The following is a 23,494-nucleotide window of genomic DNA, read 5'->3' as shown; positions in this document are numbered from 1 at the left end:
CTACAGATAGCATCGTCTGACCCAACTTATCAACTGTTATGTAGAAAAACTATTTCAGACTAAATTCATCATCTTCATCAGTTGTTCTGTTTATTTCATGATATCCACAGATATTATAAATATTTTACATTTGATTGTAGTAAATATCAGTATCATATATAAATTGTATATTTGTATTATTATTATTATTATTATTAATATTAATAATAATAATAATCTTACTTTATTTTTTACTACTGTAATGTGTATGTATCTGATCCTTATATTCAATAGTCTAATTATACACTTATTAAATGTTTATTCTTTCTTTTGTCTTTGTTAAACGTATGATTCTTTTATTTGAAATTTTTTCTGAAGTGGCTGAAACGAAAGCTATTTCCCCCTGGGATTAATAAAGGAATTATGATTGTGTTCACTTTACATTTCTCTGGAATGTTCTGGACTAAGTGAAGTTTTTTGTTGTGTCAAATATTGTTAGGCCATTAATTTAAATGAATCAAACCTTTATCGTCCACTTTAAATGCATTTAATATAATTATTGTGTGTATCACTGTGTGTCCTGCAGAGGGCAGAACTGCCTTTATTCTACCACTAAGGAGAACGAAGAAGAAGACCCGGAAGTAGCCGCATCCACGTGGTCCAACCTGAAGCAACATGGCGCCTCCCGGCGGGAAGATAAACCGACCAAAAACAGTAAAAAACACACATTTTAACGCTGTTTGTTGTTGTTTACTGACGTTTATTTATATTAATTGCACTCGGAGCTTCATGTCACTGTTGTTGTTGTTCATTCAGGTGGTTTGTGACGGGTGTAAACAGTTAGCATTCACAGCTAACTGAGCTAAAAACAAACAGTTTGAATCCTGAACGTTCTCATGGCTGTGTGACTATTAATATGTTTTTATATGTCTGTCTTTTTAGGATTTGGGTAAAAAGCTCTTTAAGCGTCGCAGAGTTTTGGGTCGTCAAAAGAGGAAAAAAAATCAGATTGTTGGAGCGATTATAGACAAAGATCTGATTACTGTTCATCACCTGAAGAAAAGGAGGTCAGTGTCTGACCTTTAACGCAGTGGTTCTCAACCTTGGGGTCGGGAGACACTGGGAGGGGGTCGCCAGATACCTTTAAGTAACAGATGTTTTTTTTTTTTCAACAATTTGAGCCATTTTTGCTTATTTTTTACTTTTTTCTACAACTTCACCAAACTCACCATCTTTTAACCTATTTTCATCACTTTCTCTTTCCATATTTTTGCTCCTTTTATTGTATTTTTGTTACATTTCTCCCATTTCTGACACTTCTACATCACATTTCAATGACTTTTCTGCACATTATTTCCACTTTCCAGACATTTTCAGCATTTATAAACCATTTCTATCACTTTTACACCTAATGCCACATATTGATCCATTATTGTCACTTTTAACCTCTTTTCATAATATTTCATGATTATTTTTCCCATTTTAACCACATTTACCATTTGTCATTCTCATTATTTGCCAGTTTAAACTAATCGTTTCAATATTAACACTATCCTTTTTACAACTTTTTCTGTCAGTTTTTGTCAAATTTTGACTAATTTCTGTGGTTTTTAAAATGCCATTTCACCACCTTTTCCACCATTTTTGGTCACTTTGAACCCATTTTATTAGTGATTAAAACCAGGATTTCCATCTTAAAGATGATTACAGTGGGGGTACGTCTTCTGTGGTGAGGTACAGTGGGGGTCCCCAGCCTCTAGAACCTTTATTTTAGGGGTAGCAGCCTGAAAAGGTGGAGAACCACTCATCTAAGTGTGCATGTGTGTGTGTCAGCTCCAGTCCTCGTGCTAACATCACTCTGTCGGGGAAGAAAAGGAGGAAGTTGCTGAAGCAGTTGCAGCACATCAAACAGGAAGCAACCGTCATGGACGGTGAGCAGCGGTCGCCTGATTGGTCCTCGTGCACAGACATGTTTTATCACCTTTTTGTTGTCATGGTGTGTATCATGTTGTGATGGATGCGTGTCGCGTATTAATCTCAGTTTCCATGGCTACAGATGTAACCTCTGCAGTCAAACCGGCAGCACAGACCCAAGAGAAGGAGAAGGCGACAAATACCAAAGGTTGCCACGGCGACGTGGAGATGGCCGACACTGAGTGAAAAGTTGTGGGATTTGATTTTTGTCGTGACGTGAAAAAGGGATTCAAACGTGTGTTTAATTTTGTGGTTGGGATCAATTCCATTATTTAGGTACAATTACGTCTTCAATTTTCCATGTTCAATTACGATTAAGTTGCCCAGCATTTCTTTTTATTACAATTAAAATACGATTATTTTTTTACACTTGAAAGTCAATTACAATTAAGCTCTCAATTACTAAATGTCTTAAATCAGCTGTAAAATACACTGTAACAGTAATCAGTCATCTATATTGTTTCTCATTTCTTGGTTGACTTAATTGGCTTAAATCAGAAACTTTGATTGTTTTTTTTTTTCTTTTTTTAATGGTAAAATTATCTTCATAACCAATTATAATAAATAAAAACTGCCTTTGATGATGTAGAACAGACTTGCGCGACTTGCTGCGATGACGCACTGGTGACGACATAATCCAAAATGGCGGCCCGGACTAGAGCTGAGACTATTTAATAAGAGCCTTAAAAGACATGGATATAATAGTGGATGGACAGTAGGATAAACATGTGACATTCATACTGAAGCTCCAGAGATTCACTGATGATGATTATAAAGTTATATTTTTCACTCAACGTCCTGCATAGTGAAGGTAGAACAGCTGTAACATTAACCGCTGGCTTTGATTGACTAAAGTACGACTTCTATCTCCTTCTCCTTGGATGAAAGTGAAACCGTGTTATTGTCAAGATGCTGATTCAAAACTACAATCAAAATAAAAGTGAAAACAGTTCTTATGTGGTTTTCTATGTTAAAATAAAAGGTTTGTTGTGTTTTTTCCCAATAGACATGAATACGTCACGTTATCCCCCCGTCCAATCAGAACCTTCCCAACCCCCAGACCTGAAGAGGAATTGAATAAAGCAGAATAATCCGCTTTTCAATGTTAACCTCTATTTGGAATGACTATTTCCATGTAAACACAAAGTAGAACACTTTAAATCTGAATAATTTCATTCAGATTAACTAATTAGTGACATTAAGGGTGCAGTCAGGCCGGGCCAGGTCATGTGTGAAACCATTGGGGTCCCATAGTGAGGTTTGTGTAAGAGTTTACTTTCTCCTTGGCCTGGTTGGAAGAGACCTTATTGGTCACACAAATGATTTGTGGGCGGGGCTAAGACTGGCCTAGAGCAGTGAGTGATATGTGTAAGCCGTAGAGTTTTTATTGAATTTTCATGCCAATTACAAAGTCAGTTATATAAACTCAATTACAACAGCAACAATTTTTTTAAGTACATTTTGAATAATAATTATGCCGTAATTGTAATTATCAATTATGCAATTATAATTGACCCCAACCCTGCCAACAACACAGAAAATAAGACAAAAATACACTGAATAATAAAAATAACAAGGGGGTGTAGCATAAAGACTGGAAAAAATAATCTATCCTGGATTAATTTATCCCCAAGTCGGTTTAACAAAAGCTGGCCAAGTTTATCCAGAACCTGTAACCATGGTGATTTAGCCGGGATCGCCCATTATCTCAAAAACATCTACAGCTTCACTAATGCCTCATCTCCTTATCATGACTCAGCAAACATACAACCAATTTATTCAAGATAGCTCTGATCAGACTCAGTCTAACCACACATTCTCCTTTATCCTGGATGGATTTATTACACTTTTGTGCAATAACCCTATTTAACCTGAAAGTTAAACCGGGTTCTAACTGGAACGGCGCACCTTGGTTACCATAGTAACACACTCCGTGGGTCAAACCTGCTCCTGACCAGGTTTAAGCAGAATGCTTGGCTTAAGCTGCAAAACCTCGTCATCATTATTAAAGTCATTTACTTGTGCTTTAAAATACAATGGAGCATTGTAGTCAGTAAGAATAAAAATCTGTTTTCCGAATTAATATAAATCCTGTTTTCATGAGTGAAGTTTCAGTTTTTACTCATAAAAACAGAAACTTTTCTCAAAAAAACGAAACTTTTTTTTTAAGTGAATGCAATAAGCTTCTACAAAAAAGTGTTGAAATGCAAAACAATATTTTGTTCAACTGCAATTATTCGATTATCACTTTTTTTTTTGCATTTGAACACTTTTCTTTGATTAAAAATATATATTTGATTGAAGTAAACTTGTTTTTGACAGAAAAAGTAGTTTTTTAAAGAAAAATAAACAATTGAAAAGTAGTTTTTTCCCCTGATTGAATAACAAAGACACAAATCTACCTCCATACTGGTCTAGACAGATAATCGTGTGTCCGAGACAAAATGTTGTGTAGAGACCAAGACTGGTTTATGGTGCTCCAACACTAGAAACTCATTGTTTCTTATAGTAAACCTGACAGAGTCTGTTACCATGGTGACTGACTCAGTTTGGATATCTCAAGATAGATTTACTCTGAGTTTTCACATAACCTGCTTTCTGGAAAAGCCCCCAGTTCACCTAGTAATCAAAATAGTTATGCTTTTAGAATAAATAATAATAAATATATAATTTAAATAAACTACATAAATGTATTAAAATTAAATGCATTTTTATCATTTCATTTGTCAATCAGAAAAAAACAAAATTTAGAAGGAAAAAAAAAAAAAAATTAAAACAAAATTATCTCATGGTGCGTTCACGGACCTCCGGTTCGGTCCCGGATGTTCTGATCGCTGAGGTTCGTGTGATTGCTGATCTGAGACCTGGGACTCGGTTCTGGTGCAGCAGGAGCCTCCGTCCCTCCCCCATCAGAGGACAAAGCCTGAAATGGGTCACCCTCCGGAGGGGGGCTGCACATCCTCCGCACCGCTCCGTCCTCCTCAGCCTCCTCCATCAGCTCCATCCTCCTCACCGCTCCGGTTCTACCCACCACCACACCACCGGCTCCAGCCTTCAGCAGGACCCGAACCGCTGTGAGTCCGTCTCCGGCTCCATCCGAACACCGACCCTCCGGTTCTTCCGCCCCGGCCCGAGGGCGCGTACAGGCGGCCTGAAGATAATCCGTGTCCCGAGGATCAAAAAGGTACGACCGGTACCGAACAAACCCGGGTTAGCACGGCCCAGTTAGGGTCCGTGAACCTGAGCATTTACACCAGTTATTCCAGTGTGTGTGCAACACTTGGAGCGCGGACCGAAAAAAAGCCGAGGATAAAAGGGTCTGTATGTGTGTATGAAAGTGTGTTTGTGAGTTGGTGTATCTCTATGTATGCTGTTAGCATGCTAGGCTAAAATATCTATTAGAAATTTAAATGTTTTAGCTGTTAGCATTAGCATTGTAATGATGGACCAATAGCATTTTAGCTAAGTTAAGATATTGATGAGCTAGTGCTTTATGTTGGCAGCTCGCTTTATATCGCTAATTTAGCTTAGCGTTCTCCTAGCAGGTTAATGACTAAGCTATAGAGGGTTTTCATAGCACGTCATCAACCCGGAAGTCGCCATTTTGGAGATAAGCAGCTAAAAGCTAATCGTCAGAGAACGCCGCTTCCTTCCATCCTGTGTTCTAATGTCTGTTCCCTGGAGAACAAACTGGACCTGAAGCTGGATTTAAATGTCAGACAGGAGGTGATGGTGGTGGTGTTTCCATAAACATCAATAACAACTGGTGTAACAACGGTGAGTTAGTCTCATGTCACTGCTCTCCTGATGTAGAACTACTGACTATAAAATACAGACTTTGTTCTTCCTGATCTGTTAGAACTTTTGTCTATAAACGCCACATGTTTTTCACGTTCTGACTGATTATGACAGATAGAAAAACAGCAATATTTCACCATTTCCTCTCAAATATCAGGATTTACTTATTTGTGTGCTGTTTGTAAACGAGGTGGGCTTCATTGATAATTGGAGATCCTTCTGGGGAAAACCGAACCTGATAGGAAGAGATGGAATCCATCCTACTTTGGAGGGAGCATCTCTACTATCAGAAAACATGGCACAGTCACTGTTATGACATCTCATGAATGAGACCATGTTACAGAGGTGGAGTCCTCCACGCCCCTCTGCGCTTGCCTTAGGACAGTTTCCCTCCCATTGCTATCAGGATAGCTGTGTTCATCGCCATGACAACTGTTGTGATGGTGATGAATATTATTTTATGGAGACGGTGTCAGTCCCCCGACCCATATTTCACAATGATTTTAACATAAAATCAAATAAAAGAGCTATCAATTATAAAAATCTGAAAAAAATTAAAATCTCAAATCTAGAAACACCAAAACATAAAACCATTAGATGTGCTCTATTAAATATTAGATCACTGAGATCCAAATCTCTACTAGTAAATGACCTTATCTCAGAAAATAACCTTGATTTATTCTGTTTAACTGAAACATGGCTGTATCAAGATGAATATGTTAGTTTAAATGAAGCCACTCCTCCCAGTCATTTAAATACTCATATGCCACGAGACATAGGCCGTGGAGGTGGTGTAGCAGCTATTTATCATTCCTCTCTCCTAATCTATCCTAAACCAAAGGCCAGTTACACTTCCTTTGAAAGCCTGGTTCTAAATTTATCTCATATCGAATCAAAAACCTGCCAGCCAGTCTTATTTGCGATAATTTACCGTCCTCCAGGCCCTTATTCTGAATTTCTATCAGAATTCTCTGAGTTTATATCAAACTTAGTCCTCAGTTCTGATAAAATACTGATAGTAGGAGATTTTAATATCCATGTGGACAAAGATAGTGATAGCCTGAGCTCAGCCTTTATGTCCCTAATAGACTCAGTTGGCTTTTTTCAAACTATTAATGAAGCTACTCATCGTTTAAATCATACTCTTGATCTTGTTCTAACATATGGCCTTGATATTAATGAACTAAAAGTCTACCCTGAAAATCCTCTGCTATCAGATCACTTTTTAATATCTTTTAACATTATCCTAGAGGATCTCGCACTGTGCAATAAAATAGTTACAAGTAGAAATCTATCCAACAGTGCTGTGGCTAAATTTAAAGAGGCCATTCCTGCTGCCTTAAACTCAGTGCACCATCCAATAAATAACTATGATATTAATTATAACCCCTCTCAACTGGATCTGCTTGTCGATAGCTCTGCTAGTCTACTAAAATCCACCTTGGACTCAATTGCCCCATTGAGGGAAAAAACTATTAAACGTCAGAGGAAAGCTCCGTGGTTTAGCTCTGAAACTCACACACTCAAACAAACAACCCGTAAATTAGAGAGAATGTGGCGCTCCAATAAAACAGAGGAGTCACGAATACTTTGGCAAGAAAGCCATAGTAAATACATGACAGCCTTACGACATAGTCGATCTACATACTATTCCTCACTAATTGAAGAAAATAAAAATAATCCGAGGTACCTTTTCAGCACTGTAGCCAGGCTAACACAAAGTCAGAGCTCTATTGAGCCCATGATTCCTCTAGCCCTCAGCTGTGAGGACTTTATGACATTTTTTAACGATAAAATTCACAAGATTAGAGATAAAATTAGCCACTCCCTGCCTTCACCTGGGCCTGCTGTACCATTAAATGTAAATAGGCCTAACCTAAACTGTTTCACACATATAGGACTTCAGGAACTTAACTCTATTATTTCATCCTCCAAACCATCGACCTGCCTTTCAGATCCGATCCCAACTAAGCTGTTTAAAGAAGTTATTCCCCTAGTCTGCCCATCTTTGTTGGAGACAATAAATATATCTCTATCAATAGGCTACGTGCCACAGTCCTTTAAAGTAGCTGTAATCAAACCCCTTCTCAAAAAACCTACTCTTGATTCCAGCACTTTAGCAAACTACAGGCCTATATCTAATCTTCCTTTTATTTCAAAGATTCTTGAGAAAGTTGTGGCAGCTCAGCTCTGTGAATTTCTTCAAAACAACAGCCTGTTCGAGGACTTCCAGTCAGGCTTTAGAGCTCAACACAGCACAGAGACTGCTTTAGTTAAAGTAACTAATGATCTACTCTGGGCTTCAGATGAAGGACGACTCTCAGTCCTGGTTTTATTAGATCTTAGTGCAGCTTTTGACACTATAGATCACTATATTCTACTAGAGAGATTAGAGAAATTACTTGGAATCACAGGGACTGCCCTAAACTGGTTTAAGTCCTACCTATCTGATAGGTACCAGTTTGTACACGTGAATAATAAGTCTTCTGTGTACACTAAAGTAAGCTACGGGGTTCCTCAGGGCTCTGTGCTAGGTCCAATCCTCTTCTGTATCTATATGATCCCCCTTGGTAATGTTATGAGAAAATACTCTGTTAACTTCCACTGCTATGCTGATGATACCCAACTGTATGTATCAATGAAGTCAGGTGAGACAAATCAGCTATCTAAACTTGAGGCCTGTCTAAAGGACATTAGGGCCTGGATGGACCAAAATTTTCTTCTTCTCAACTCAGACAAGACTGAGGTCATTGTACTGGGCCCGCGACACCTTAGAGAAACCTATGCTAGCCTAACTGCCCTAGATGGCATTACTCTGGCACAAAGCACAACTGTTAGAAACCTTGGGGTTCTATTTGATCAGGACTTATCCTTCAACTCTCACATAAAACAAACTTCAAGAACTGCCTTCTTTCATCTCCGTAACATTGCTAAAATCAGATCTATCCTGTCTCAGGGCGACGCCGAAAAACTAGTCCATGCTTTTGTTACCTCTAGACTGGATTATTGTAATTCTCTTTTAGCAGGCTGCCCGAGCAAGTCGCTTAAGACACTTCAGCTGGTTCAAAATGCTGCAGCACGTGTACTGACTAAAACTAGGAGAAGAGATCACATTACTCCTGTATTAGCCTCTCTGCATTGGCTTCCCATAAAATATAGAATAGAATTCAAGATTCTTCTTCTCACTTATAAAGCCCTAAATGGACAGGCACCAGTCTATCTCAAGGAGCTTGTAGTGCCATACAATCCCCCCAGAACACTACGCTCTCAAAATGCTGGACTACTCGTTGTTCCATTCATCTCTAAAAGTAGTATAGGAGGAAGAGCTTTCAGTTATCAGGCCCCACTTCTCTGGAACCATCTACCAACCACGGTTCGGGGGGCAGACACCCTCTCTACCTTTAAGGTTAGGCTCAAAACATTCCTCTTTGATAAAGCTTTTAGTTAGGAACCAGCTCATAGCTCATAATTAAGATGCAATAGGCATAGACTGCCGGGGGGGGGGTCTGGCATGCTCGGTTGGAGAGAGGTTGGAGAGGGCGTTAAGAGAGAGGTCATTTAGGTTAGAGAGGGACCGGAGAGGGTCCCATTCCTCTTTCAAACACTCCCTCTATGTCTGCTTACTCCCTTGTGTGTTTGCTCCTGTACTCCTTCTGGCTTTTGTCTTGCAGGTCCGTGGGATCCTCAGTGTGGAGTTACAGAGACTCAGCGGCTCTGTCTCCACCCTTTCCTCTGCACACACCCAACACAGCATAACGTGGATGGCTGTTCATCATAGGAATGGGATCCACACAAGGTTCCTGCTGCTTAACAGAAGGTTTTCCTTGCCGCCATGATGAATTCATGTTGGGTGTGGGATACATATGTATGTGTATATACGTATATATGCATATGTGTGTATCCATAAAATGAAGAGTCCGTCCTTAAGACTGCTCTACTGTAAAGTGTCTTGAGATACCATTGGTTATGATTTGGCGCTATACAAATAAAGATTGATTGATTGATTGATTGATTGTAAACCTGCTGCTTCCAAAATGGTGACTTCCAGGTTGATGACGCGCCGTGAAAACGCTCTATAATGTAGCATTAAAAATCGTTTTTGTTTTATTTAAATGTTTTAGCAGTTAGCACTAGCATTGTAATGATGTACCACTAGCATTCTAAGGTAAGTTTAGTCTTATTAGACATTGAAATGTGCTAGCGTTTTATGTTAGCGGCTCGCTTTAGTGGCTCTTTATAGTGCTAATTTAGCTTAGCGTTCTTCCAGCAGGTTAATTACAGCTATTAGCATGACTAAACTATTATGTAGAATTCAAACTTATTCATTAAAACTTGTTTTTGCTTCATTTAGATGTTTTAGCAGTTAGCATTAGCATTTTAATGATGTACCACTAGCATCCTAAGCTAAGTTTAGACATGTTAGAAACATACCTGTCAAGTATCGGGAAACTCCCGTATTTTACCCTCTTTCCCGCCATCTTCCCGTATTATTATTTTCCCGTAAATATCCCGTATTTTAATGTAATAATAATTCAAAGATGTCTCACTAAACTGAACGCCGTCACTAGCCTCGCGAGAACTTCCACCTGAAATGACCTGAGTGACAGTTCTCATTAGATTAGTGCTGACATCAGCAACAAACCCAGAACCAACAGAACAGAGATGATGAATGAAAACGTTCTGGTGATAAAAACTAAGAACTGGTGTAAATACGTTATAAAATATAACATAGAGTTTATCTTCATAAAGACCATCAGGATGTGACACAGTTACACGTTCTGTTAGATTAATAACTGATATTTTAACGTCTACCACAGCAGAAGGAACCACGTAAGTCACCATGAAAAATCATCCAATCACAAGCTCCACAAATATACACTGTTTATAAAGTGTTAAATAATGTAAAGTCTGTAATAAATGTGTTTAATAAGTCATTAGTGAATACCAGAGAACCACATGAGTGAGTATGAGAAATTATAATAAAATATATAATAAAATAAAATGTTAATGTTTAACTTAAAGACAAACAATGTGAAATTAACAGTAAATATACATTGTTTTGATTTGTATATAAACTGTAAGTATATTAAATAAACACATGTGATTCATAAACACATTTATGTTTTTATTTAGGCTGTTTTATAATTTAGGAATTAGGGCTGGGCGATATATCGAGATTCAAGATGTATCAAGTTTTCTATTTTGGCGATATAGAAAACTATAATATTTCATATACATAATAGCTTATTATGTATTAAAATACTAGTTTTATGAGTCGCTGCTTTTACTTCTCAGAACAACATGTAAAGATCAGTTAGATGATTAATGAGTGTCACATATTGATCAGCTGTTTGTTAATAAATGTCTCTGTGTAACATTTAGCATCAGAAAATTTAACCCAGAATTGTTTTTCTGTTCAGACTTTATTTAATAAAATTATCTGGATTTATATCATAAATCACCGATTTGAAAAAATATATTGAGATTTGAGTTTTGGTTCATATCACCAGCCCTAGTAGGAATGTTTACAGCATTTTAATGTTAATAAAGGTCGACCTATCAGATTATAATCACATCATTGTATTTAGTAAATGGTTGATAAGTGGGTATTTATTGTACATCTATATTAAAATATAAGAGATACTGGAGCATGGTTGGGGGTAGGACAGAGCGTAGTGGGCGTTAGAAAATTTCCCTTCTTTTCAAATTAAAAACATGGCAGGTATGATTAGACATCAGATGAGCTAATTATAGCTATTAGCATGACTAAGCTATTATGTAGCATCCAAACTTATTCATTAAAACTTGTTTTTGTTTCCTTGAAACATTGATTGAAAGCTATTATTAAAGCTGTGTAAATGTTTTTTTATATTTTGGACATTTTTTTGTTACAGTTTAGTGTATTATTGTCTCTGTTACATTGTTTGTTTGTTGTTTGCTCAACCTCAGCTAACACTCCTTCATATGTTCTTATTGGTTTCCAGTGGCAGGTTTCTCAGACGTTGCCGTGGTACCAGAGTCGAAGGTGCAGCTGATTGTGCGTCTCTAGATTAGATAAGCCTGGGACGAGGGGCTCAGTGCATCTGATGGAGGAGGATTCACCGCGTCGCACTGAACGGAGGCAGCGCTGCGACTAACGTGAGTACAAAAGTTACTGAAATGATCAGATTATAGTCAAACGTTTGTAAATAAAGGTTTAAAATGACCACAGAGAACTTGTTTTTACGCTCCATGTTCATGTGGTCGTTAATCTGAGTGCATGTGACGCTGAAACATTTATTAGAAACACAACATGAAGTCTGAATATAGTTCAAATTTAATAGATGACGTGTCACAAACAATTTGTGGTCAAATAAAGTTCAGATTACGAGAAAATAATCTAGGATTAACCCAGATTAAATCAGTTTACACTCAAGATTAAAATCCATAAACAACCCTGTTCAAAGTTACATTTTTAACCCAGATTTAATCTTTACTACAATCCGGATTATAATCCTTATCAAATTGCAAATGATATTTAAATCCAGGTGGAATCCAGATGAACATTTTGGTTAACTCCAAAATGAACCCAGATTGATATCCTGGTAAAATCCAGATTGAAACCCAAAATGTCTTGGTGGTAAAATCCAGTTTTTAATCTTAGACGATAATCCTGACAACAATCCTGATTAGAGTCCATTTTCAATCCAGATTATTTTTTTTTAGATCTTAACGTTTCATTCCAGTTCAAAACTGTATTTACTGTGTTACAGTCCAGACTGCAATCCATATCAAATCGCAGATTATTTTCAATTTTAAATTAACAATAACATTCTTAAACATTTGCATTTTAATCCAGATTTTATTCAGGCTACAGTCCAGGTTTTACACAAGATTTAAAATCAAATTAAACCTGGATTAGGGTACAGACTAATAATTCACATTAAACATTTTTAAAGGATTCAGAATTCAATTTGGCTTTAATCCAGATTCAATCAAGATTGAAATCCGGATTGAGTATGGTTTAAGATCAACAGAATTTTAATTTGGATTGAAAATCCAGATCTTCAGTGTAAATTGAAAATATGGATTAATTATAGAATAAAATCCATAATTAATCCATATCCATGTTACAGTGCATATTAAATCCATATTTAATCCAGTTTGAAGTCTCATTTAAATCCAGAATAATAACCATGGATGATGTAATAGTGTGTGGTCTGGGTTCTGTGTAGAACCTCCTCAGTGCTGGTCCTGATGAACTCAGAACCATCTGGAACAAACTTAGCATCGCTTTGATTTTAAAAATAGAAACACTTTCAACACGATAAAGTCACACATGCTTCTATTATTGTCCTGGATCACGGGTCTGTGACCACAATGACCCTGTCTATCTGTGTGTGTCTATCCTGTCTACATCTACAGATATCTCCTGCTTTCTCTGCGTCACCCGTGTGGACTTTAATCCCAGCGATGACTCCTCCTCCTCCTCCTCTTTACGCCATGCTCCTCCTCCTCCTGCTGATGGCGCCGTTTCCCCTCTCTGCCGTAGAACCAGAGACGTGTTTCTCCAGACAACATCAGAGCGCCATCGTCAACGTGCGTCTGGCTCTAAGTCGACCCAGCACCGTCATGGACGCACGCACGGTGCGGTCCTCGAGGGACTGTGTCCTGTCCTGCTGCTCAGAGGAGGTCAAACCAGGTCAGACACTACGGAACACACTGACCAATCACAGCGCCTCATTGGCTAGGTCAGGGGTTCTCAACCTTGGCATCGTGAGACACTGTGAGGGGGTCCTCAGATGCCTTCAAGAAACTAAGAATATTTTCTGAACAATTTGAGAACATTTTTTCTTTTTTTTATCATTTTTCTACAACAAAACCAAACTCACCATATTTTAACATATTTTCATCACTTTTTCTTTCCATATTTTTGCTCCTTTTAATGTGTTTTTGCTACATTTCTCTCATTTCTGACACTTCTACATCACATTTCAATGACTTTTCTACACATTATTTCCACTTTCCAGACATGTTCAGCACTTATAAACCATTTCTACCACTTTTACACCTAATGTCACATATGTTGATCCATTATTGTCACTTTTAACCTCTTTTCACCAGATTTTATGCCCATTATTTACCAGTTTAAACTAATTGTTCCAATATTGACACTTTAAACCCCTTTCTTGGGGTGGTGTGTAGCTCAGTGGGCTGAGCGCCCGCCCCATGTACAGAGGCCACAGCTCCTCACCTGCAGCCGGTCCCAGGTTCAATTCCTGGCTTGGGACCCTTTGCTGCGTGTCATTCCCTGCTCTCTCTGCTCTCCCTGATCCCCTTCCTGTCAAGCAACTGTCATATAAAGGCCACTAGAGCCCAAAAAATCCTTTAAAAAAAAAAACCCTTTCTTCCCACTTTTTCTGTCTGTTTTAATCCACTCTAATTTACAACTTTTAACCAATTTCTGTGGTTTTTAAAATCTCATTTCATCTCCTTTTCCACCATTTTTGGTCACTTTGAACCATTTTATTAGTGATTAAAACCATGATTTCCATCTTTAAGATGACTATAATAATAATAATAAATGTTCCTGGATAACAGTGGATATTATTCAGATGAATAAATAAATGTGGTTATCACAGATTCATAGAACAATAGACCATCATTTTACTGACTTTATTCCTCCTTATATTTGTGTCTCCATATGCTGATAATGTCTGACATGCCTGTCATGTGACCTATTTTTTTTTTTTCTTTTAGGAGCCAAATGCAACATGGCCGTCTTCAACGCTAACATACGTAGCGGCGACGACAACTGCTTCTTGTTCCACTGTCAGACGGAGCAGGACTGTCCTCTAATGAGGGCGCAGGACGGCATCGACGCCTTCGACATCTACAAAGGTTAGCATTACACGTTCTGTGTATGCTAATGCTAACCACTTAGCACTGTTAGCAGAGGGGTTGCCGTCGCGACTGAGTGCGCAGTTTACTTTAGTTTACTTTAATCTAGCTTAGTTTGGTTGAGTTTGGTTTGGTTTAATTTAGCTTAGTATGGTTTAGTTTAGCTTAGCTTAGCTTAGTTTAGTTTAGTTTGGTTGAGTTTAGCATAATTTGGTTTAGCTTAGTTTGGTTTGATTTAATTTATAGGTTTAGTTTAGTTTAGTTTAGTAATAGCGTAGATGTATATCTATGTATAACCGTTCTGTTTGCTAACGTATAATCGCCCCTTGTGGCCAACACCATGAACTACATTAAATGTTTGTAAACAAAATGCGATGTTGTTTACTATGTTGTTATTTTTTTGCACAGGTTTAGTGCGTCAGAATTCTGTGAGACCGACAGTCTTCACCACGAGCACCACAACTACAACACAACCCACAACAACAACAACAACAACAACAACAACAACCACCACAGAAGCTCCTCCTCCTACTACTACTACAGAAGCTCCACCCACCACTACTACACAAGCTCCTCCCACCACTACCAGAGAAGCTCCTCCTACTACTACAGAAGCTCCGCTCACCATTAATACACAAGCTCCGCCCACCACTACCACACAGACTCTACCCACTACTACACAGGCTCCGCCCACTATGCCCGCAACCATTCAGCTCCTGCCCGCTACTAATATTAAACTGGCTCCGCCCACTACTACAGAGGCTCCGCCCACTACAGAAGCACCTCATCCAATCATCATCATCTCCACAATGACACCAACGACAACAACTACAACTACCACTGTTGCCACCAAAAGACCCAAAAGCACCAAAAAGCAAAATAAATCCACCAAAAAGGTAAAACCACGACCTGCCGCCACCAAAACGCCACTTTTGATCAACCCTGAGTCTGACAGCCTGGACGCTACACAGCCGACCACACAGACCTCCACCACGACCACAGAAACCACCACCACCAAAACTACCATGGCAACAACCACTGCCACAGCTACCATGGCAACCACCATTTTTGATCAAACCACTACCAGTGCTCCACCCACATCCTCCACGTCTCCACCCATCAGTCTAATCTTCGCCAACAAAGACTCGGTCCAGTCCGACCGTGCCCTCCAGAACTCTAGCGTGGGTCAGGGGAAGGCGGCGGCATCACGCGGGGCGATGAAGAGCGGCGTGGTGGCCTTTATGGTCCTCGCGCTCGCCATTCTCACGCTGGCTTTGGCCGTCGGTGGCAGAAAGGCGCTGGAGTCGTTCGACAGGCGACACTACACGAGACTGGAGCTGAATGACCTGCACTACGAGGTGTGAGGGCAGGAAGCCCATTAAACTCCACCTCCCGTCACTCTCCACTGACGTACGTTTTGTATCTTTACAATGTGTGTTTGCTACGTTTGGAAAACGCGCTGAGCTACAATGGCCTTCGTCGTGGCCACTTTCACGTGTTCTTTTGCCATCACCTTCACCACCGATTGTAACATAAACATAAGGCCCGCCCTGTTTCAGGGGAAGCCTCTGACGGACCAATGAGGAAACGTTTGAAGATGAACTTGTTTTGTAAAAAGCACGTAACCATGGCAATACTCACTTTTACTCACTTTTAAACCTTTTACTTCTTGTCGTCGTTAAGTTGAGCTCAGGTATGACCTCATGATGTGAAGCCACGCCCCCTGCCAGGCTCCGCCTCTTTTGTTTTTAATGACAATTTCAGAGCGTTTAGCAACCTTTAGCACAGGGGTGTCAAACTCATTTTAGTTTAGGGGCCAGAGTATGTGAGTATATCGATTCTTGCAGGATCTTCACTTCAATTGCCCTGATTTTAAGAATTTTGTGGAATAATTTGATGAAAATTTGCCAGATTTTGGAAAAATTGAGAGTTCTTTCAACAATTTGTGATTAACTGCAGTCATGTAATATATGGAAAACTGAGTTCTTCAAATATCATGGATTTTAATTGAATTTTTGTATTTGGAGGGACTAAAATATAATTTTTACTTTCTCAAGCGGGCCGAATTTGATCCTGTCAAGGGCCAGATTTGGCCTCCGGGCCTTGAGTTTGAAACAAATGGTTTAGCGCAGCGCAGTCATTAGTGTAACACACCGTTGCCATTTTTTGTGACTTTTATTACAAGATGGATAAACATTAAGTCACGTCTGTTGACAAACAAGTTGTCGTTCTCATGGTAACAAGGCAACAAAAGCACTCTGTTACGCCGCTATTATTTTATCAATGTTTAGCAACATTCACAACAAAGACATCATCACGTTGCCGTGACGACTCTTATTAGCACATGGATAAAAGCGTCCTGTATATTATTAATATTTATATCACGTTTATAACCTGCACTGTGCTCACATATCACCTGTCTGTAAGCTCCGCCTCCTTTATAAACAACTCTGCCTCCTTCCTTTTAGATGCAGTGTAACATATAGGCGCTTATTGAACTGGGCGGAGCTAACTATGATGTCATTACTCAGCTTTTTCATTTGCAAAGACAAGCATTTGAAGCTCCGCCCACCTGTGTTCAAGGTGATGATGTCATTGAATTTGAACAGATTCAGTTCCCGTAGTTAAAGGCTATTGAGTTGGTTTATGGCCGAATGTTTTTGTGTTGATGGTACGTTGACTCTGATTGGTCAGACTCGGGTTAAAGCCTCTAATTGTCCTGCAGAGGAGCTCCAACCATAGCAATACTTTTACTTCCCCCGCACTCAGGAAGCCTCTGCAGAGACACACACACACACACACACACACTCTCTCCACCTGCCAGGGCTGCCTCGAGGTCACGGACACGCCGCACCAACACGGACTCCACCTCCTCGGACCTCAGAGATGCCACCTGATAGGTTAAAATAAGTAGATAAATGCATGAAGACTAAAACCTGGTCCAAAACACATGGAATGCTCATCAGAAATAATATAAACAATACTTTCCTGTCTGACTACAATTAATCTAGACCTGTGGTTCCCAAAGGGGGACACGCCCCTTTGGAGGGGGTGCTAGAATGGGCGCACTGAACTTTGAGCATTAAAAATAGAAAATGTTTTTTTCCTTTGCACTTTATTAATAAAGAGCTTTATTACTGTTCTAAAATATGTGATTACAAATTTTGTAATTTTTTTATGACATTTTGGAATACAATAGTACAGTTATTACTTTATATGTTTTAACCTTTTTTTTTTTTTTGCGATGGGAGGAGTTTTTCATTCTTCAAACGGGGGCGCAGCAGAAAAAGTTTGGGAACCACTAATCTAGACTAAACGCAGAGAGACACAGGATGAAAAATAAATACTAAATAAAGATTCCCTAAAAGACGATAACTAAAACTAGGACTAAATAGCATGAATTTTTTATTTTAAAGAAATTAAATACTGTAATTACATTTAAAAAAAAGCTTTTCAAGACCAGATTTATTCAGAATTATTTTCATATGATCAGAGGCTGATTTTTGATGAAAAAAAAGAGACTAAATTTAGACTAAAGTTAAATCTGCTCCATGGACAAAAATGACACAGAAATTGGTCAACAAAAACAAGTGTTAGAGATCAAGGTTAATATAAAACATTCTATCATCCTCAGTTTTTATAGATATAAGAAAAAATTCTAAATTGTCAATAAAATTAATAAAAACCAGGACAAAAACATTATCATGCAAATTTAAGTTTTTTCCTCTTCAATGAAAACAAAAAAGCTTCTGTAATAATAACAATAAAACTAAATGAATTGTTTATAAGTGAGACAAAGTCATTTTTAAATTCACACAACTGCAGCAGAAAGAGAACTGGAATAAGATGAAGACCTATGTTGACTAAAACTAAATCATAAAATTGTTTCTTGTCTTTAATATTTGATTTATTACCACAATGTTTAGTAATGTTACAGAATAATAAACCTTTGAGACAATTAAAACCCATTATTCTGCTTTACGGGAGCTCTCAGTCACTGGATGTTTTTGCTTTAATTGTACAAAGTGTTTGAATAATAATAATAATGATCTATGGTAGTTTTGTAATTAAGCCGCTTTAGAGGAAGGGTGTGTGAACACTGCGTCCGCCTCGATTTGTGAAGTGAAGCTTTTTGCAAACGTTTGATGTTTTTCATGTAAAGGAAATAAAAAAGTGGTGATTTTTGACCTGAGACTGTTTTCTGAGGTTTCATCTGTTTAATCACTTTAACGCTATTCTATCAGGAAACCGTTACTGTTACAACACAAACCAATAAATAATCCACCATCTTATCTATACTATAAAGACAGAAAGGTCTGCGTGTGCATGTGTGTGATTTCAGGATGGTTTGTGTGTGTGCGTGTGTGTGTGTGTGTGTTTGGAGCAAATACTTTAGTGAAAGTTAGGCAGGTACACGTGGATGGACTGGTGACATACATTTAGAATGGATATATGAAAATGACTCAAAATACACAAAACGAAATATTTATACACAAAAGACAACAGAAATGAAAAAAAAACTACACTAAACAAAGATACAAAATGACTCCAGAATCACACTATAAATGCAACAAAAAACAATAATTATACAAAAAATGCACAAATGACATAAAACAAAAAACTAAACATTTAAACACAAAGTACACAAAAACGACAACAGAAATGCACAAAAATATACAAAATGACTCCAAAAAACATATTACAGAAAAATACACAAAACAAAAATATGAAAATGACTCAATATACACAAAACTAAAAATTAATACAAAAAATAGAATAAAATGACACAGAAATGCACAAAACTACACCAAAAAAAAATTACACAAAATAACTCCAGAATCACACTACAATGGTAACAAAAATAACACAAAAAATGCACAAAAACACAACTGAAAGATACAAAAATACACATAATGACTCCAAAAAACATACATTACAGAAAAATACAAACGGAAAAATATACAAAAATAAGTTAAAAAACAAACAAACAACAACAAACACAATCTTGCGCATGTCCCATAGAATTAAACCAGGGAAATCGCACACACTGTTTTATTTTGCACCCGCAAATAAACCCCTTTATAACACTACAGAGTATGTACACCTCTTTGTACATCCAACCTTCAAACACATATTCATTTGGCCATAATTGACAACTCTACTTAAGCTCCTCCCACTATATGAATACATACTTCCAGCACTGTACAGATAAACTGAAGAGAGCTCTCAGTTCCATTTTTAGTTGCCGTTATACCACCTCACATCCCCTTTATGGAATAATCTGACGTTTTTGTGACCCAATGCGACGCAGCGCTTGGACAAAACAATGGTCTATCGTCTTTAATGGACTAGCATTAATAAAGACCTTTTGTTCTAAAATATGTGACTACAAATTTAGTTTTCCAGATCTTTAGACCCAATTTATTCGCATAGCCCTCTTTGCACTTTTTTTCCCCCTCAATAACAACCTAAGAAATGTAAAGAGAAAAAGAAAATCTACAACATCGGACAGAGATCAACATTCCTCACATTGGAATCCAAAACGCGCCGCAGACCTGTCCCTGAACGCACCATACTCTATGCACGTAACGCTGTTGCAGTGAACGCACCACAGACCCAGTGAACGTACCCGGAGCTCGAGCCTCTGACCGTCCGCTGGACTCCTAAAGTCGGCCCGGAGCCGCAGGATGGGCGACCCGCGCTGAGGGAGGACCTCCGGCCGAGCACCGGGGAGAGATGGCGGCCTCGCTACGGGGCCTGCTGCTCTGCTCCCTCTGTTTGGTCGCTGGAGGTGAGTCCGACTGCGGCCTGCGGTTGTCTTGAGTCCGCCCACTCGACTGATAGCCGCTGCCGCCTCATAGCGCTGTTTTCCCGGACGTGCTGAGGGCTCGGCTCAGGGCCTCCTGGGGGCTGCTGCTAAGCTAAAGTTAGCGGAGGATCGAATCCGCAAACAGTTGGTGTTAGCTGGGAAAAACCCTCTGCTCTTCCACAGCACCATTGAATTCTATCTCAGTTATTTTAACTTCGTTAACACACGCCAACCCGGGTTTAATCACTTCAAACCAGTTGCTTTGTTTAGCTGCAGTTAGCACAACAGAAACTAGCAGCTAGTTAGCATGAAGCTAACAGGTTGGACTGTTCCACTGCCTTAAATTTTACACTAACTAGCTGTCTAATGAGCAGTTTGAACTTATTCTATATAATAAAAAACGTAAACTTTTAACGGATAACGGAGTTTGAACCACAATGGAAACAGAAAAACATGAAAAAGCAAGCCGGCAGACTTTAAACTGGACGGTGGGTTGGTAAACTTAAACAGTGGTTAACTTTTCACTAGGTTAGTGCAGTAAACATGTAAACAAACATCTCAGAGAAAGCAAACTAATATCAATACTTCACTAAGCACTAAACTACAGAGCAAAACATCTTAACAATAAAACCTGAACAAAATCATCCGTAATTTCACAATATTTACCACTAAAACCAGTGATTTTTGATCTGGTAATCTTCTGAAATAAATGATTAACTGTGTCGTTAAACACACATGTCACAAAGAAAGAACATTATAACCAAATAACTATAGTAAACACTAAACCTCTGGACAGTTATTATCATACTATTTTTCTAAAGAAATGGTTTTTAATTAGTTTAATCTAATGCCGTAATAAAGGAATTATTATCTTATTACGACTTAAACACATTTAATAAATACTGTAGTTTGTAGTCATTTTGAAACAAAGTTTTTAAATAATTTTATCCTGTTATTAAACTTTCAGAGCCACCTTCTTCTATTCATATTTATTTGGGCGTCTTAGATTTAAAAATAAAATTGAATCAGAAAATAATCACCTGATAATTAGTTAGAAAGTGTCTAACGTGTCAAAAGTAAACGCAACACCTCTGGGCAATTATTGCTGTTTTTATTTTCCTAAAGAAATATTAAGTTAATCAGTCTTATTTTGTAATAATGTTGTTACTATGTGAACACACTTAATAAATACTGCAGTTTGTAGTACTTTATAATGTTATCCTCTTATTAGACTGTCATGTTCATCTTCTTACATTCATATTTATTTGGGCATTTAGTTTTAGCTGTTGTCTGTTTTTTGGGGGCGTCGTTAAAAATAATAAATCATAGAAAATAATCACCTTATTAGTTAATTAGAAAGTATGTGTGTGTCTAATAGAGAGTTTTCACAGCGCGTCATCAACCTGGAAGTCGCCATTTTTGAAAAAAGCAGCAGGTTTACAAACAGCCCACGAATGAGTAAATCCTGATATTTGAGAGGAAATGGTGAAATATTGCTGTGTTTCTGGCTGTAATAATCAGTCAGAACATGAAAAACGTGGCGTTTATAGACAAAAGTTCTAACAGATCAGGAAGAACAAAGTCTGTATTTTATAGTCAGTAGTTCTACATCAGGAGAGCAGTGACATGAGACTAACTCACCGTTGTTACACCAGTTGTTATTGATGTTTATGGAAACACCACCACCATCACCTCCTGTCTGACATTTAAATCCAGCTTCAGGTCCAGTTTGTTCTCCAGGGAACAGACATTAGAACACAGGATGGAAGGAAGCGGCGTTCTCTGACGATTAGCTTTTAGCTTGGTTGCTAGCCCCGTCTCCTCTGCTGGCGGACACCTCTGGTACGAGGCTACGCTGCTCCACAGGTCGCTGGATGTAGCCTGCGTAGCAATACAAGGCTTGAGGTATAGAGTAGTGTCATCTAACGGACTGTGAGTGTTTGATTTGCCTGAATCTAAGATTTCCTGGTGGTGGTATACTATTTTAGAGTAACTACGCTGCAGGTTCACTGTGAAATTATTAGAACTGACTGATTTATCTGTTGCTAACGTGAGCTTCTGCAGCCTCAGCCAACCTCCAGACTTCTATAAGATGTAAGATGTTCTGCTGTGTAGGGCTTGGTGAAATCCAGGTAGTTGATGATAACAGGATACATAATAGTCCAGATTTTTGCCTCGTAGATCCTGGTTTAGCTTTGCTAGTCACAAGCTCCTCCTTTCCTCCGATAACTTGTGAGATTGTTCTCCCTGATTTGTGATGATTTTTGGCAATCTATAAAATTCCAAATATGTCTCACTGTTTGACCGATTGGTACAGCCAAAAACACAGCAATTGTTCACGATTTCGTCTCAAAATTTTGGATTTTCATATCTGCGTGCTGTTTGTAGACCTGCTGCTTTATCTCCAAAATGGCGACTTCCAGGTTCATGATGCAGTTGATGACACGCCGTGAAAGCCCTCTATAGGGATGCAACGGTACAGTTTTCCCACGGTTTTTGGGCCACTGTAACGGTACGGTTTCAATATCTTAATATAAAATTACTCAGACTAGCAAAGGCAATATTGCTTTGTAAAAATAAATAAAATCACAGATATTATCAAACCACAAACTTTTTTTTTAAAAAAACAGTGCACTATCAGAGTGAAATTAAACAGCAAACATCAAACCACACAAATTAAATATTAATTTTAGTACTAAACACTACAAATACAATTAATTGTGAACTTGACAAAGTGCAGCATCCATTCAAAATACTTGACCAAACTGTTTAACAACCTGCACACTTGAAGGCAGAACTTGCCTAGGCCTCTTGTTATGAATAATACCAAATGTTAACAACAATGTAAAGTGCAGCATCCAAAATAATTGAACAAGAGTTCTTAATACAAGCTTCACAAGGGAACTGCTTCCCCTCAGTTATAAATAGGTAATAAGCAAACAATGTAAACATTACACATAGTGCAACATCAAGTCAGTTAAAGATCTGTGTTTATGTTGAGGTTCTTCTGCAAAAAGATGAGCGTATCAACATGTTCTGGATGAAATGTGACCC

General features: G+C 38.3%; 3 protein-coding genes across 3 annotated transcripts in view; all 3 read left to right on the top strand.

Moving 5' to 3' along the window:
* Positions 1 to 573: 573 nt before the first annotated feature.
* Positions 574 to 2,905, top strand: c4h11orf98 (chromosome 4 C11orf98 homolog). Its single transcript, XM_028450787.1, has 4 exons — positions 574 to 693; positions 922 to 1,046; positions 1,813 to 1,910; positions 2,036 to 2,905. Exons 1-4 carry the CDS (start codon positions 655 to 657, stop codon positions 2,137 to 2,139), a joined length of 366 nt encoding a protein of 121 aa, XP_028306588.1. The 5' UTR covers positions 574 to 654; the 3' UTR covers positions 2,140 to 2,905.
* Positions 2,906 to 4,832: 1,927 nt separating this feature from the next.
* mansc1 (MANSC domain containing 1) lies at positions 4,833 to 18,823 on the top strand. The gene is made up of 5 exons (XM_028448500.1): positions 4,833 to 5,137; positions 11,736 to 11,889; positions 13,156 to 13,432; positions 14,491 to 14,631; positions 15,040 to 18,823. Exons 3-5 carry the CDS (start codon positions 13,204 to 13,206, stop codon positions 15,993 to 15,995), a joined length of 1,326 nt encoding a protein of 441 aa, XP_028304301.1. The 5' UTR covers positions 4,833 to 5,137; positions 11,736 to 11,889; positions 13,156 to 13,203; the 3' UTR covers positions 15,996 to 18,823.
* A 1,379-nt stretch (positions 18,824 to 20,202) lies between these two features.
* The window catches only part of lrp6 (low density lipoprotein receptor-related protein 6), a 31,059-nt gene continuing 27,767 nt past the window's right edge, over positions 20,203 to 23,494 (top strand). The window contains exon 1 of the mRNA XM_028448499.1: positions 20,203 to 20,422. Coding sequence (XP_028304300.1) covers positions 20,368 to 20,422 — 55 coding nt within the window. The 5' untranslated portion in view covers positions 20,203 to 20,367. The remainder of the gene's footprint in view (positions 20,423 to 23,494) is intronic.

This window comes from Gouania willdenowi, chromosome 6 (assembly GCF_900634775.1).
Source record: "Gouania willdenowi chromosome 6, fGouWil2.1, whole genome shotgun sequence".
Lineage (NCBI taxonomy): Eukaryota > Metazoa > Chordata > Actinopteri > Blenniiformes > Gobiesocidae > Gouania > Gouania willdenowi.
Note: the sequence above shows the minus strand (reverse complement) of the source record. Positions and strands in the feature narration are given on the sequence as shown.